We start from the raw sequence: 14,865 nt of genomic DNA, 5'->3' as shown, positions 1-14,865 counted from the left end.
ATCAATGTTCATGAGTGAGATTGGTCTGTAATTCTTTCTTAGTAATGTCCTTCTGTGGTTTGGGTATCAGGGTAATTGTAGCCTCAAAAAAAAAAGTTTGCAATGCTCCTTCTGTTTCTATTGTGTGGAATAATTTGAGGAGTATTGGTATTAGTTCTTCTTTGAAAGTCTTATAGAATTCTGAGCTGAAACCATCTGGTCCTGGGCTTTTATTGGTTGGGTGACTTTTGATGACTGTTTCTACTGCAGCAGTTATAGGTCTGTTTAATTTGCTTATCTGGTCTTGATTTAATTTTGGTAAGTGATATTTATCCAGAAATTTGTCCATTTCCTTTAAGTTTTCCAATTTTGTGAAGTACAGGTTTTCAAAATATGACCTGATGATTCTCTGTATTTCCTCCGTGTCTGTTGTTATGTCCCCTTTTCATTTCTGATTTTGTTAATTTGGATATTCTCTCTTTGCCTTTTGGTTAGTTTGGATAAAGGTTTGTCTATTTTGTTGATTTTTCTCGAAGAACCATCTCTTTGTCTCATTGATTCTTTGTATTGTTTTCTTTGTTTCTATTTTGTTGATTTCAGTTCTCAATTTGATTATCTCCTGCCATCTAGTTCTCTTAGGTGAGTTTGCATCTTTTTGATCTAAAGTTTTCAAATATTCTGTTAATTCACCAGTGTGGGATTTTTCCAGCTTCTTTAGGTAGGTGTTTAGTGCTATGAACTTTCTTTTAACACGGCTTTCATTGTGTCCCATAAATTTGGGTATGTTGTGTGGTCATTTTCATTGAATTTAGGAAGTCTTTAATTTCTTCCTTTATTTCTTCCTTGACCCATTGATGGTTCAGGTGAGCACTGTTTAATTTCCATGCATTTGTGGGTTTTCTGGAATTAGTACTGCTGTTGACTTCACATTTTAAACCATGGTGATCTGATAAGGCACACTGGATTATTGCTTTTTTTTGTATTTGTTGAGGTTTGTTTTGTTACCAAGTATGTAGTCAATTTTTAAGAAGGTTCTATGAGGTGCTGAGAAGAAGGTATATTCTGATTGAATGGAATATTCTATAGATGTCTGTTAAGTCCATTTGAGACATAACATTTGTTAGTTCTCTTATTTCTCTGTTCATTTTTTGTCTGATTGACCTGTCCAGTGGTGAGAGGGGAGTGTTGAAGTCTCCCACTATTAGTGTGTGGGGTTTAATGTTGATTTAAGCTTTAGAAGTGTTTCTTTGACATATGAGGGTGTCCTTGTATTGGTGGCATAGATGTTCAGTATTGAAATTTCCTCTTGATGGATTTTTCCTGTGACTAATATGAAATGACTTTTTTTGTCTCTTTTGACTGATTTTAGCTTGAAGTCTACTTTGTTAGAAATTAGGATAGCTACACCCACTTGTTTCTTAGGTCCATTTGATTGATATATTTTCTCCCAACTCTTTACCTGAGATGATGTCAGTCTTTGAGGTTGAGATGTATTTCTAGTATGCAGAAGAAGGATGGATCCTGTTTTCGTATCCAATCTTTTAGCCTGTGCCTTTTTATAGGCGAGTTGAGTCCTTTTACATTAAGGGATATTAATAACCAGTGATTGCTATCTCCTGTTAATTTAGTTTTCATTGTTGGTGATGTTAATTTGTGCATTTTTTTCTTCTTTGGGATTTGCTGTTATGAGATCATCAATTGTTTGTGTTTTAGTTGGTATAGCCATCTTCCTTGGGTTGGAGTTTTCCTTCTAGCATTTTGTGTGGGGCGGGGGTTGTGGCTAGGTATTGGTGAAATCTAGATTTGTCATGGAATATCCTGTTTTGTCCTTCTATGGTGATTGAAAGTTCTGCTGGGTATAGTAGTCTGGGCTGGCATCTGTGATCTCTTAATGTCTGCATAACGCTTGACCATGACCTTCTGGCTTTCACTGTCTCCAATGAGAAGTCATGTGTAATTCTGATAGGTCTACCTTTATAAGTTACTTGGCCTTTTTCCTTTGCACCTCTTAATATTCTTTCTTTACTCTGTATGTTTAATGTTTTGATTATTATGTGGTGAGAGGTTTTTTGTTTTTTTTTGATCCAGTCTATTTGGTGTTCTGCAGGCTTCTTGTATCTTCATAGGCATAACCTTATTTAGGTAGGGAAAGTTTTCTTCTATGATTTTCTTAAATAAATTTTCTGTGCCATTGAGTTGAACAACTTCTCCTTCTTCTATATCTATTATTCTAAGATTTGGCCTTTTTATGGTGTCCCATATTTCCTAGATATTTTGGGTTAAGCTTTTGTTAGATTTAATATTTTATTTAACTGATGAGTCTATTTCCTCTATTGTATCTTCAGCACTTGAGATTCTCTCTTCCATCTCTTGTAATCTGCTGTTCATGCTTGCATTTGTGATTCCTGATCTTTTTCTCATGATTCTGTTTCTATAATTCCTTATGTTTTCTTTATTGTTTCTATTTCAGTTTTCAAGTCCTGAATAGTTTCTTTTATAGTTTGATTTCTTTTTCTTAGTTTTCTTTAAGTTATTTGCTTATATCTTCCAATTTTTTGTTTGTCTTTTCCTCAGTTTCTTTAAGGGAATTTCTCATTTTATCTTTAAGAATTTCAAACATTCTCTTGAAGTTATTTTTTAGGTCATTTTCTTCTGGTTCATCCATATTTGGTTGCTCAGGTCTTGCTGTTGTAGGGTCTTTAGGTTTTACTGGTGTTGTGTCATTCTTTGTGGTGTAGCATTTGATCTTACCTTTTCTACTCATCTTTTCCTCTAATAGGTGTGGTTGGGGCTGTCTGAGATTCTGTTGAATAATCTTCTAGGTGCCAGTGAATCCAAAGCTCAGATGATTGTTCCTCGTGGTACAGTCAGTGCCACTGGTTCTAGTTACCCCGTTGGTTATTCGGTGTTCCTGGAGGTAGCTCAGTGCTCCTGTGTTTTGCTCTGCTCCCTTGGAGTTTGCTGTCTCAGGCCTACTTTGGCCTAGGTTGCCAGCTTTGCCCTGTTTCTGTAAATCCTGGTCTGGATCTCCTCCTGCAGAGTCCCTGGCTTGGAGTTGGACCTATTCTGGTGGAGATCGCTGATTCTGTATTTGGTTGCTGGCTCAATCCTGATCTGCCAGTGTCCTGGGACTGGGTTGGCTCCTGGGGGCTGGATTTGCTCTTGGCTTTTGCTCCTGGTGGAGCTTGTTTGCTCTCTGTCCTAGGTAGCTGGTTCTGTCCTACTCTGGTTCTGGTGGAAATCACTGACTCTGAGTCAGATCACTGGCTCAATCTGGGTCTGGATTTGCTCCTGGCTTCGACTGTAGGTTCTTGTGTTAAAGTCACCTAACCTACCACTCACTCTAGGACAACATTCAGAGCACTGCTTTACCAGCTAGTCTCTGGTCGTCACCCTTCTTTTTGTGGTCTGAGATGCTATCATCAAGAAATTCATGTATCCCTGCAGTACCTAAACTGTTAAATACCAGATTCCCTGCTAACATATTCTCTATGTCTCAAAAAACTAATGTGTGAATGGCAGTGAATGTAGCCCTCACAATTGCCTAGCTTTTGAAAGCTGGAGGTTGGAGGAGCAAGACATCCCTGGCCAGAGTGAGAGATGAATGAAGTATTAGAACTAGTCCCTGTCTATCAGCCTAAACTCTAGTTATGTTTGTGTTCTCTCTCTCTCTCCCTCCCTCCCTCTCTTTCTCTCCCTCCCTCCCTCCTTCCTTTTTGAGATAGAGTTTCTCTGTATAGCTTTGGAACCTATCCTGGAACAGCCTTGTAGACCAGGCTGTTCACAAACAGGCTGTTCACAAACTCACAAAGATCCACCTGTCTCTGCCTCCCAAGTGCTGGGATTAAAGGTGTGTGCCAGCACCACCAGACACTCTAGTGTACTTATCTACAACCTGAGGATGTTAATATCTTCCTTCAGTGACTGCACAAACCACTTTGTTCCCTTTTGGAAGGTTTCGACAACTATGAGTGGGTTCTATTCCTAAATAAAAGCTAGATCACAATCTGATAGCCCTCCAGGGACTCCATAAAGAGACTCCTCCTTAAGTCTCTGCCCCAGGGTTTTCTGGGTTTAGGTTCCCTGTGACCAGTGCCTGATACTAACCAGCCAGGAAGAGAATCTGGGGATGGCAGCTGTCAGGATGATGTAGCTGGTTTCTGGTGTAATAGTGCCACCTGTAGGAAGACCAAAGACATGCCAGTTATGCCTAGTCACCTTGGCCCACCTTGCAGGCCTACTCTGATAGAAAGTTCCAGGACTGCCAGAGCTAAACAGTGAAACCTAGCTTGAAAAACCAACCAACAAAATACAAAACAAGCAAACAAAGAGTGACAATGACAGCAGAGGTAGCAAAGGAGCAGCAATACAGAACAGTTCATAGGTCAAGCCACAAGCAGCAATGCAGCTAGCTGCTTTACAATGAAGAAGAGGCAGAGGGACAGTCTGACAGTAACTGAGGTTACTGAGAATTAGAGAGAGGCTGGATAGCTGGTGCTAAAGGAAAAAAAGCAGAAAGATTAGTTAAGAGAAACTGCAGGTCCTGATATTTGGAAAAGTTTCAGAGCGCTAGTAAGCTTTTAAGGCTAAAAGTCTCAGACACTCCAGGCCTGGGAGCTACGACAATGGCAAATGTCAACAGCAGAGGAATTCTGACATCTTGGCCCACCAGGTGCTATACCAGCTGCTGCTAGGGGCTAAGAAATCCCAAGTTTCTAAGTCTACAAAGGAGTTCACTCTTGTACAGTTCAGAATCCTAGCTTCCTAGGCTTATAAGAGAGCTGCTTACACTTGGAAAACTGGGAGTTCTGCTACCCCAGGTCTGTAATGAGGGTTCTAACACTAAAGAGGCCCTTGCTGCTGCTTCTGCTGCTGCCAAACACTGAGATTTACAAAAGGTGCCAAAGCACTCGATGGACTTCTTACGCTGATTTATGCCAAGGCAGAACAAAAGGACCACAGCTGGTTAACTGGTGACAGTACCAGTACCACACATTATCACCCTTTACAATATAAGGAATAACAAGTGGTATCTAACTTTTACTTTATAAATTGTTTCCTCTTGACCATTATTGAGGCTGCATATCTTCTCAAACATAAATCCATCTGCCTGTTTTCTACCTTTGTGAACAGCCTGCTTTTTTTTGTTCATGTAACTACTGAATAGTGTATTTTTTCTTATTAATTTACAAGTACTATTCACTAGTTAAAATATATACCATTTGCTTATTGTAAGTAGTTTAACATACTAATCAGTTTACGTCATCTTTGGCTTAATTTATGATTTTATAAATTTTTCAACGTTTGCCTTCTAGACATCATGCATACTTACCCTTTTCTTTAACTAGGATCTGAGAAGTCAAAAATGACTCTGAGAAGACCACAGATCCTAAGCATTCTCCTCCTCCCAGCAAGTCAGGAATGTCATAGACGGTCATACAAGCCTGTGTGAGTGAGAAGCAAGTACAGAGCCATTATCAATCTAGCACTTCAGGAGGAGATCCATAAGAAACAGGCCAGACTATCGCTCTAAAGCACATGGCAAAAGAATACTGACAAATCTCTAAGGATCTATGCTGAAATCTATGCTTAGATTTCTAAGGATTCAAACACTCTGACCGGAGAAATGCCTTCAGGCTTTCCAGCAGGTGACCCTTGACTTGACATATGCATAGGCTGGAAGGACAGTGTGTTTATGTTCTTATGAATTCCCTCAGACTGTCATCCTCATAAGAAATAATGTAATCTTTCTTCCTTCCCTTTTCTTTTTTAAACTTAAAAATGTTTTTTATGTGTATGTTGTGTGTGTGCAGGTACTTATAAAAGCCAGAAGAGGGTGCTGGATCCCCTGGAGCTGGAGTGACAGGTAGCTGTGAGCCTCCCCACATGAGGGTTGTGAACTGAGTCTGGGTCCTCTACAAGAGCAGTTCGTACTCTTAACTGCTGAGCCCGTCTCTAGGCCCACAGTCTGCATTCTTTTCTTTCTAATTTATCTTTTTAAAAATTTGTTTATATATATGAGTGCTCTATTTGCAAGCATGCCTGCATGACAAGAGGGCATCATATCCATTTTAGATGGTTGTGAACTACCATGTGATGGCTAGGAATTTAATTCAGGCCCTCTGGAAGAGCAGACCGTACTCTTAACCACTGAGTTAACTCTTCATTCCTATTCATGATTGGCTACAGCAGCCTACAGAGTCAGAGGTGTTTCTCCCAGGCTTTTGAATACCCATCCACTTCATACTCTCACAGTATGACACGTCCAACAGTCCTTTGGTTTAGGCTGCACTTCTCTCTCGATGAGCCAGGAAAGGTATTCATTAAGTTGGCATACACATTTGTCTCTATGGGTATTTATGAGTGCACAGCAGCACACAGCTGCAAATCATCAATCCAGCACAGTAGAGCCTTCTGCCCTCTTAGCCATGACTGTGTTCACTGAGATTTCAGTTACTCAGGGCCAGTGGTAGCACAAAAGTACTAAATGGTCAACTCCAGAAATAAGAAATGCATGGATTTTAAACAGTATTCCATTCAAGAAAGAATGACTACATTTCATGCTGTCTCACTCCATCTTGCTTAGGATATGAATCATCCCTTTGTCTACAGCACTTTAGTTCATATACTACTTATCCATTAGCTTATAGTTGCCTGAGTTATCAGACTGACTTGTCATAGTGTTATAATGCTCATAGTCAAATAGGTTTTTTTGTTTTGTTTTGTTTTTGTTTTGGCAGAGTTAAGGAATATCCTAACACAGATTCAAGCATTAAAGAGAAGGAGAGGCACTCAGAAAGTAAGTCTGATACATAGGCAGATCTGGGAGTTCAAGGCCAGCCTGGTCTACTTAGTACGTATTCTAGGCCAGCCAGTAGTAGATATGGACTTCTCTAGAGTTGCCAATTCTAATTTACTTAAAAATTGACCCTGAGCCAGTTGTGATGGCACATGACTTTAATCCCAGCACAGGGGAGTCAAAGGTGTGAGGATCTTCAAGGCCAGCCTGATCTATAAAGCTAGTTCCTCAATATGTCCTGATTCCTCCCTTTGAGTAATAATTAATAATTTATATTCAGTGTCATTGTAAGTTAGAAGTATGTGTGGTGGTTTAAGAGAAAATGGCCCCCAAAGGGAGTGGCACTATTGCGAGGTGTGGCTTTGTTGGAGGAAGTGTGTCATTGTGCTGGTGTGCTTTGAGGTCTCATACATGCTCAAGATACGGCCCAGTGTCTCAGACCACTTCCTGCTGCCTGCGAGCCAAGATATAAGACACTCAGCTACTTTTCTAACACCATGTCTGCCTGCTCACTGCCGTGCCTCACCATGAAAGTGGACTAAATCTCTGAAGAGTAAGCCACCCCAATTAAATGTTTTTTCCTTTATAAGAGCTTCCATGGCCATGGTATCTCTTCACAGCGATATAAACCCCAACTCAGACAGTATTTAATGTTTTATTTTACAGGAAGTTCAATTAAGAGACTGCCTTGAATCTCAGAAGAGATTTTGGACTTTTAAATAGTCTTGAGACTAAAAGGCTATGGGGAATTTTGAAGCTGATTAAGAAATGGAATAAAGGGAGTGGTGACATCAGGGCAAGATCCCACCCAGCTAAGTTTCTAACTTGTGAAAAGGAATTAAAGAAAAGCTTAGAGCAGAGTGTGGTGGTGTATGCCTTTAATCGTAGCATGCCTTAAAAATAAAATTTTTGAAGAAACTAGGAATAAACAGCCTCTGACTCTCATATGGTAGGATTAAATTTACAGGATACACAATCCATGTGTGTCTCTCTATGTGAAATGAACCTGCTGGGAAGGAAATTAGGAAAAGTATCAACACTCATAATTTAAAAAAACAAAATCATCTACCAAGGAAGTGAAAGACCTCTACAAGAAATATAGTAAGACACTATAAAAACAAACTGCATAGACACTAACTGACTAGATGAGGGGAAGCCTGTCAAACACTACTAAAAATAACCACAGATTCAACAAACTTACCATTAAAACCCAATGACAAAAGGCCTGTGGATTTAGCTCAGTGGTAAAATGCTTGCTTAGCAAGCACAAGGCCTTAGGGTCAGTTTCTGGTGTCAATAAGAAAAATTACAATGACATTCTTTTTTATTTTTTGTTTTTTTTGAGATAGGGTTTCCCCATGTAGCTAAGGCTGTCCTGGAACTCACGGAGATCCGCCTGCCTCTGCCTCCCAAATGCTGGGATTAAAGGCGTGCGCCACCACTGCCCATCAACAATAACATTCTTCAAAAAAACCAGAAAAAAATAGGACAGAGTAATGGGTGGGTGTTTTAATTTGGTTTTTTTGTTGCTATGAAAACACCACAACAAAAGTAATGGAGGGAGGAAAGCGTTTATTGGGCTTACAGGTCAGTCCACCATCAAGAAAAGTCAATGCAGGAACTGAAGCAGGGAGCATGAAGGAACACTGCTTACCAGCTTACCTTCCCGGACCTGATAAGCTGCCTTTCTTCTACAATGTAGGACCACCTGCTTAGGCTGTACCACCCACAGAGGGGCTAAGTTTCACCTCTATCAATTACCAGTGTCCCACAGACACGTCTACAAGTCAGTCCTACGGACGCAATCCTCAGCTCACAGTCCCCTCCCAGGGATCTCCAGCTTGTGTCAGGCTGACAAAACCACCCAACACACTGCAAGCATGAGGATCTGTGTTCAAATCCTCAGCACCCACACAAACACCAAATGCTGGGGGCAGGCAGAGACAGGAGGAAAACTGGGCCTTCTGACCCAGCCTAGATCCCAGTTTCTGAGAGCCTGTCTCAAAAGAATGGAGCAGGACATGCAATGTCTTCCTCCGGCCGCTCCACAAACCCTCTTAGACGGAACTGCCCAACTCTTCATCTTCCTTCTCATTCCATCTGATAAATGCTGGATTACAGGCTTGAGCTTGTGTGCCAAGTTCAGGTGGTGCTGGGTCTCAAACTCAGGCCTTGGTACAGCAAGGAAATAAAGTGTTATCACCTAAATATGCGGGGCTGGACAGATGGTTCAAGAGTTAAGAGCACTGTTGCTCTTTCAGAAGATGAAAATAAAAAAAAAAAAGCTGGGTTTGATTCCCAACTTCCACATGGCAGCTCACACCATCTGTAACTCCAACCCCAGGGGATCAACACCCTCTTCTGGCATCAAAGGGTACTGCAAATATGATGTGTCGCACAGATCAAGCAAAACGCTCATGCATAAAAAATTAAAACAAATCTAGAATAGGATAAAAAAAAGTAAAACACTTCCAGTATCAAGTGATTTTTTTTGCTGTTGGTATTTTTGAGACAGGGTTTCTTTGTGTAACCACCCTAGCTGTCCTGGAACTCCCTCTGTAGACCAGACTGGCCTCAAACTCACAGAGACCACCCTGGTCTCTGCCTTTGGAGTTCTGGAATTAATGGCGTACACTATCATGCTTGACTCAGTTTATTTTTAAATCATTCCATTGCCCTAGCAGAGGATATGGAAAACCCTGCTCTGACTACTTGACTTCACAAGACATACAGGCGTCTGAGGACTGTTGTCTATGATGTATTTAACTTTATTTTATGTGCAATGGTATGAAGGTGTCAGAGTGCCTTAGATCTAGATTTACAATCACTTATGAACTGCCATGTGGGTGCTGGGAATTGAACCAGGATTCTCTGGAAGAGCAGTCAGTGCTCTTAACCCCTGAGCCATCTCTCCAGCATGGACTGTTGTCTAATCCCCTGGTTCCTGTGAAGGCAGCCAGAGCAGATTTTATAAGTGAAAAGAAGACCTTGGAAGGTTGGAAAGACGGCTCAGCAGTTAGGACATATGCTGCTCTTCCAGAAGGTCTGAGTTCGGTTCCCAGCAAAATACTGGACAGCTCACCACTGTCTGTAACTCCAGCTCCAGAGAATCTGACACCCTCTTCTGGTCTGCACTGGGTACTAGCACACATGTAGCATACACACAAATAAAAATAAAATCTTTTTTAAAAAAGGAAAAAATGAACCATTGAAAACTTGTTTGCTGTGCCCAGTTCACGTTTTCATACAGTGGCCCACAATCTTAGCTGCCTGCACAACTTCTCAGTCATCTACTTGCAACAAGTCCTTTGTGGATGACCCTCTGCAGCCATTCCCAGTCGGCTGACTCTGAAGAGTTCTGTTAAGTGCTTACCGTTTTCACAAAGGATAAGCTATCTTCATTATCCAGAGGCACAATTCTAGAAGAAAGAGACAGGAGAGAAAGACATTAAATGGTTATGGTTTCTGTTTGTTTTAAAACAGGGCTTCATGTGACCAGGCTGGCTCACACTCACTATGCAGCCGAGGAGTAGAAGTTTAAGGCTAACCTGGGCTATATGAGACCTGTCTCAACAAAGAACAAAATAACAAGCATTGGGTTACATGTATACAGAATTAGCACTGGAAAGAATAACGCTAGTACCTGACTCCAGCCTCCTAATTTCATGACAATTGCTTCAGACAAAAACTGGGCACAGGGACCCAGACAAGCACAGCAAGCATAGGTCTCATCTGGAATGGTAACTCTCCCAGGGTGGAAATGTGCTGAGGCCAGTAATGGTAGCAGCTATAAGCTCTCTCTCAAATACAGCCTTATGTACCTCAGGCTGGCCTTATGCTTTCCAGGTATCACAAGGTGAACATGAACTTATAATCTTCTTGCTCTTTCTGAGCCATTTCACTGGCCTTCAGGAGTCAAACTCTTGATCCCCCTGCCTCTGCTTCCCGAGTGTTAAGATTCTAGGCATGTACCACAACTGGACAGTCTCTTCTCTTTGTGATGTGGGAAGTCCTTCTTTATATGTGTTGCTTTTATTGGTTGATAAATAAAGCTTTTGGGCCAATGGCTTAGCAGAGTAAAGCCAGGTGGGAAATCAGAACAGAAAGAGAGAGAGGGAGAGAGAGAGAGAGACAGAGAGAGAAGACGTAGTCAATGAGATGCCATGTAGCTGCTGAAGGAGGCAGATGCCAGATCCTTATCAGTAAGCCAAAGCCTCGTGCCAATACAATAATAGAAATGGGTTAATTCAAGATGCAAGAGCTACCTAGAATTACACTTGAGTTATTAGCCGAACAGTGTTGTAATTAATAGAGTTTCTGTGTGATTATTTGGGTCTGAGCAGTCAGGAAATGAACGAGCCACAACCTTCGTCCTCATACTTTCCCATGAAAGAAGGCACCGTAATTGCACCTACCTTCCCTGGTTATTCACAGCATGTATATGAAAAGTCACCTTGGAGCTGTAGACCAGAAAAGAAACACAACAGAAGTCAAGACTCTTGTTCAGTACTGGGTCAGAATTCTCTGAAATACTTGCTTCTTCGATGTATCTTTCCTAGACTGTCAAGGCCACTCAATCAAGTGATGTCATATTTTTTGTTGTTTGGTTTTTTTGGTTTTTTTTTTTTTTGGCAGGGTATTACTATGTAGCTCTCTGGCTGTCCTCGAACTCACTATGTAGACCATACTAGTCTCAAAGTCGTAGAGATCCTCCTGTCTCTGCCTTCAAATGCTGGGATTCAAGGCATGTGCGACTACAGCTGGAGTGTCATCCTTGCTTAGTTATTTTAGATGCCTTTCTTAAGGTCCTATGACATCACCAAGTATACAGCCAGAATCTTATTCTATCCATAGCCCCACATCTGTGCTGGTTCTCAAGACTGCCTCAATTCTTGGCTGTGAGCAGGTGTAATACCCATGCAGATTGACTGGGAACGGCCCTCTCCTGGCCAGGGCTTCTGCTACTCAGTGTCTACAAGATGACTAGGCTCCTCCTCTTCAGTACTCTTGGGTCAACTTTCCGGCCCTGCTCTGTACCCAAGCAGATGGTGCTTTTGCTATTCAAAGTCAACTGCTATGAAGCCACAGCAGGGTCAAACCTTCAGAACTGAAGGAGAACTTTTCTATTTTTTCTCTCGGAGACAAGGGTCTTTCTGAGACAGTCTGTGTATCCTGGACTAGCTAGAAACTGGCCTCAAACTTGCGGTGATGCTCCTGCCTCTGCCTCTTGAGTGCTAAGATTACAGACATGTGCCACCATGCTCAGCCTTGGCTTATTCTTTCTGTAAGTTTTTTTAAAAAACATTTATTTCATGTGTGTATATGTGTGTATGTGTGTATACCACCTTGCACATGTGGAGGTCAGATGACAACCTGCAGGAGTTAGTTCTCTCCATTCACTCTGTGGGCTCTGGGAATTAAATTCAGACCACCAGGCTTGGCAGTGAGTGACCTTACCTGGAAAGCCACCTTGCCAGCCTAAGAAAGCTTTTAAATTGCATTTGTTTATATAAATTAATTTCACGTCTTAGCAGGAACTAGTTGATAAAATAATGCATGAGTTTCCTCATTATGAGTGTCTATTAATTACTCCTCCTTCTTTCCCCTTCTAGGGGAAGATATGCTAATGTATGAACTTAGGGACCTCAGTGAAGTGATCCTGGTAGAGGGAAGCCTTGCAGACTTTCTTTTTGCTCAGTGATTTCTCTTTCTGCCTTTCTCCAGCTAGGAAGGTGGCATGGGCAAGAGCTGGAGGGGAAACAGAATGACTGTGTCAGCCTTGTGGCAACAGAGAAGGCCTCACCACCACAGCAACTAAGATCTACGTGTCCAATCACTCTACAAAGTGAGTGCTCCACAAACAGATGTGGAAGTTCCCCATCTTACTTAAATCAGCACAGCTGGGAAGTAAAAGGGGCTTCCCAGCAAAGGCCTTAAGAACAGATGGCACAGGGCAGCACTGTAGGAGAATGGGCTTCCTCTAGTTCTCCCATTTCATAGCCAGGACCTCTGGGGAAAAACGATGTGCAACAAGATGAAGACCTTGCACCACAGAGTTCCGGCTCTTCCTTCTACTCATGGAGCTGCAGCCATACAATAGAGTTCTTCTTCCTACCATGTCAGCCAACTAATCTATCTAACCAATGCTCCTTTCTCACTACTCAGGACCACAGATGTGGAAAAAAATGTGGGGCATGCAGTAACACGTAGTATGGCAAAGCACACCTGCAAGTATCTTTTGTTTTTTGTTTTTTTAAAGATAGGGTGTCTTCCTAATATGTAGGTCTGACTGTCCTCGAATTTGCCACGTGAATCAGTCTGGCTCTAACTCACAGAGATCCACCTGCCTCTGTCTCTGATTAAAGGCATGCACCACCACACCTGGCTAGAAGTATTCTTAAATAAACTTTCCAGGATTGGTCTTTCATATCGTTTGTATAAAACTGTGCCCCCCCCCATGGTCCTCCTGTGGGATGGAGGGTGGAGTGGACTGAGTGCAACAGAGCTCAGCTATGGACCAAGGCAGCGCAGAGCTGTAATGGGACATGCTGGGAAATGCAACAGGAGAACAAGGAGCCAGGCTCCCACCACGTGAAAGGCAGGAAGCTCCAGAGCAGGCGCTTTTAATTAGTGACTATCTTCATGTGCCGGTCTCCTGACCCTCACAACCCTACTACTGAGGTACCTCCTTATTTTTGGGACCAGGCCCATCAGGACTCCCACAGTTCTAGTACAAATCTACCTCACATTCTAGTTTCAAAACCTATATAGTTTCTCCATTCTCATCATGATTGATTCTCCTTTGTCCTATTATTTTACTGGAACATTTCTCAAAAGGAAAGAAGGGTGGAATATAAACTCTAAGGGATAAGGAAGTCTTTAATTTTTTCTTAATTATCATAAAAATATCACCTGTAGCTTACCGTAGATTGGCTTTGAATGGAACCAGCTCAGAGAACACGAGGCCATTCTCCAGAGTATGCTCTGCTACCTCCTTGGCCTGTAAAAGCAGCAACAGAACAATTAGCTTTCAAGTGGCAAAAGTATATATATCACTGATAGGAAAGGCCCTTCTAACAGGTGGCCAGAGCCCTTCCCTTCTATGTAACTACTTTGTATACCTCAAAAGATTAAAGTGAAAGCATCAGGTTATGGGGACAGGTGCCTGCTGGACTCACAGGAAACTGTACTTAGGCAGGGGTGCACTGGCATCTGATCTGCTGGAGAGATGGAAGCAGCCAGTTAGGCAGCTGGATTGCTATGTGAGCACTAGAAACGTGCCGTCGTCCTTTCTCCCCTGGCTCTGGGGAGGGACCAATGCCTTCAGTTTCTGCTAGACATTTAAGACTATTCAAATAACTCAACCTATTGATGTCAGTTAGGGGGAAAAAAAGTGTAACAATGTATATTGAAGGATATTTCATGGCTTTGCAGAGGCTTTCTACTACGTAGCAGCTAAAAGAGCTGAGAACACCCACATCATTACCAGGATTCAAGTTCCATAGGAAGGGGATGCCAAGGAGCTGGTGACTACAGCTACAGTCCCTCTGACATCTACATCATACACAACCTTTCCACTGTCAACTGGCTTCCTTCAGGAAATGTCCTACTGGCTTTGGAAGGCATCAAGCCGTCTCTTCGCATCTTACTGGGTCAGATTTAGGAATCCAACTCAGCAGGGCAGGTTAACCGCAAAACAGCAAGGAAGAAAATGGTCAGAGAGCGAGTATAAGCAGGCTTGCCTAGAAAAGGTAAGTCAGATTTTCTAGCCTGTATTGAGTTTTAAAAACTCAATTACAGGAAAACAACTACATAGCTCAAAATAAGCTTTACTAATTTCATTAAAATTCAACAGAATAAACTTGTTTTTTACTTTTAAAAGTGTTCTGTCTAAACTATTAATGAAACAATGACTTTTCTTTAACACAAACAGGCATTTCAAAAGGCTCATAAAATAACAGCAGCATGGCCACAGGCAGCAGCTGCTCAAGTGTTGCAGGCTTGGCTACCAAGACCCCAACTCACACAAAAGTGAGTACTGCAAGGCATTCAAAGAACAAAACGGTTAAGATGATTTACATTAAAAT

At 41.8% G+C, this 14,865-nt stretch overlaps 1 protein-coding gene across 2 annotated transcripts in view; it reads right to left on the bottom strand.

Annotated features, from left to right (window-relative positions):
- Dnaaf9 (dynein axonemal assembly factor 9) overlaps positions 1-14,865 on the bottom strand; it is a 140,406-nt gene that overhangs the window by 73,499 nt on the left and 52,042 nt on the right. For both annotated transcript variants that reach the window (XM_087911193.1, XM_087911194.1), the window contains exons 14-18: positions 13,702-13,778; positions 11,194-11,238; positions 10,152-10,197; positions 5,312-5,423; positions 4,087-4,157 (exon numbers count right to left, since the gene is read on the bottom strand). In XM_087911193.1, coding sequence (XP_087767319.1) covers positions 4,087-4,157; positions 5,312-5,423; positions 10,152-10,197; positions 11,194-11,238; positions 13,702-13,778 — 351 coding nt within the window. The remainder of the gene's footprint in view (positions 1-4,086; positions 4,158-5,311; positions 5,424-10,151; positions 10,198-11,193; positions 11,239-13,701; positions 13,779-14,865) is intronic.

This window comes from Myodes glareolus, chromosome 10 (genome assembly GCF_982192425.1).
Source record: "Myodes glareolus chromosome 10, mMyoGla1.1, whole genome shotgun sequence".
Taxonomy (NCBI): domain Eukaryota; kingdom Metazoa; phylum Chordata; class Mammalia; order Rodentia; family Cricetidae; genus Myodes; species Myodes glareolus.
Note: the sequence above shows the minus strand (reverse complement) of the source record. Positions and strands in the feature narration are given on the sequence as shown.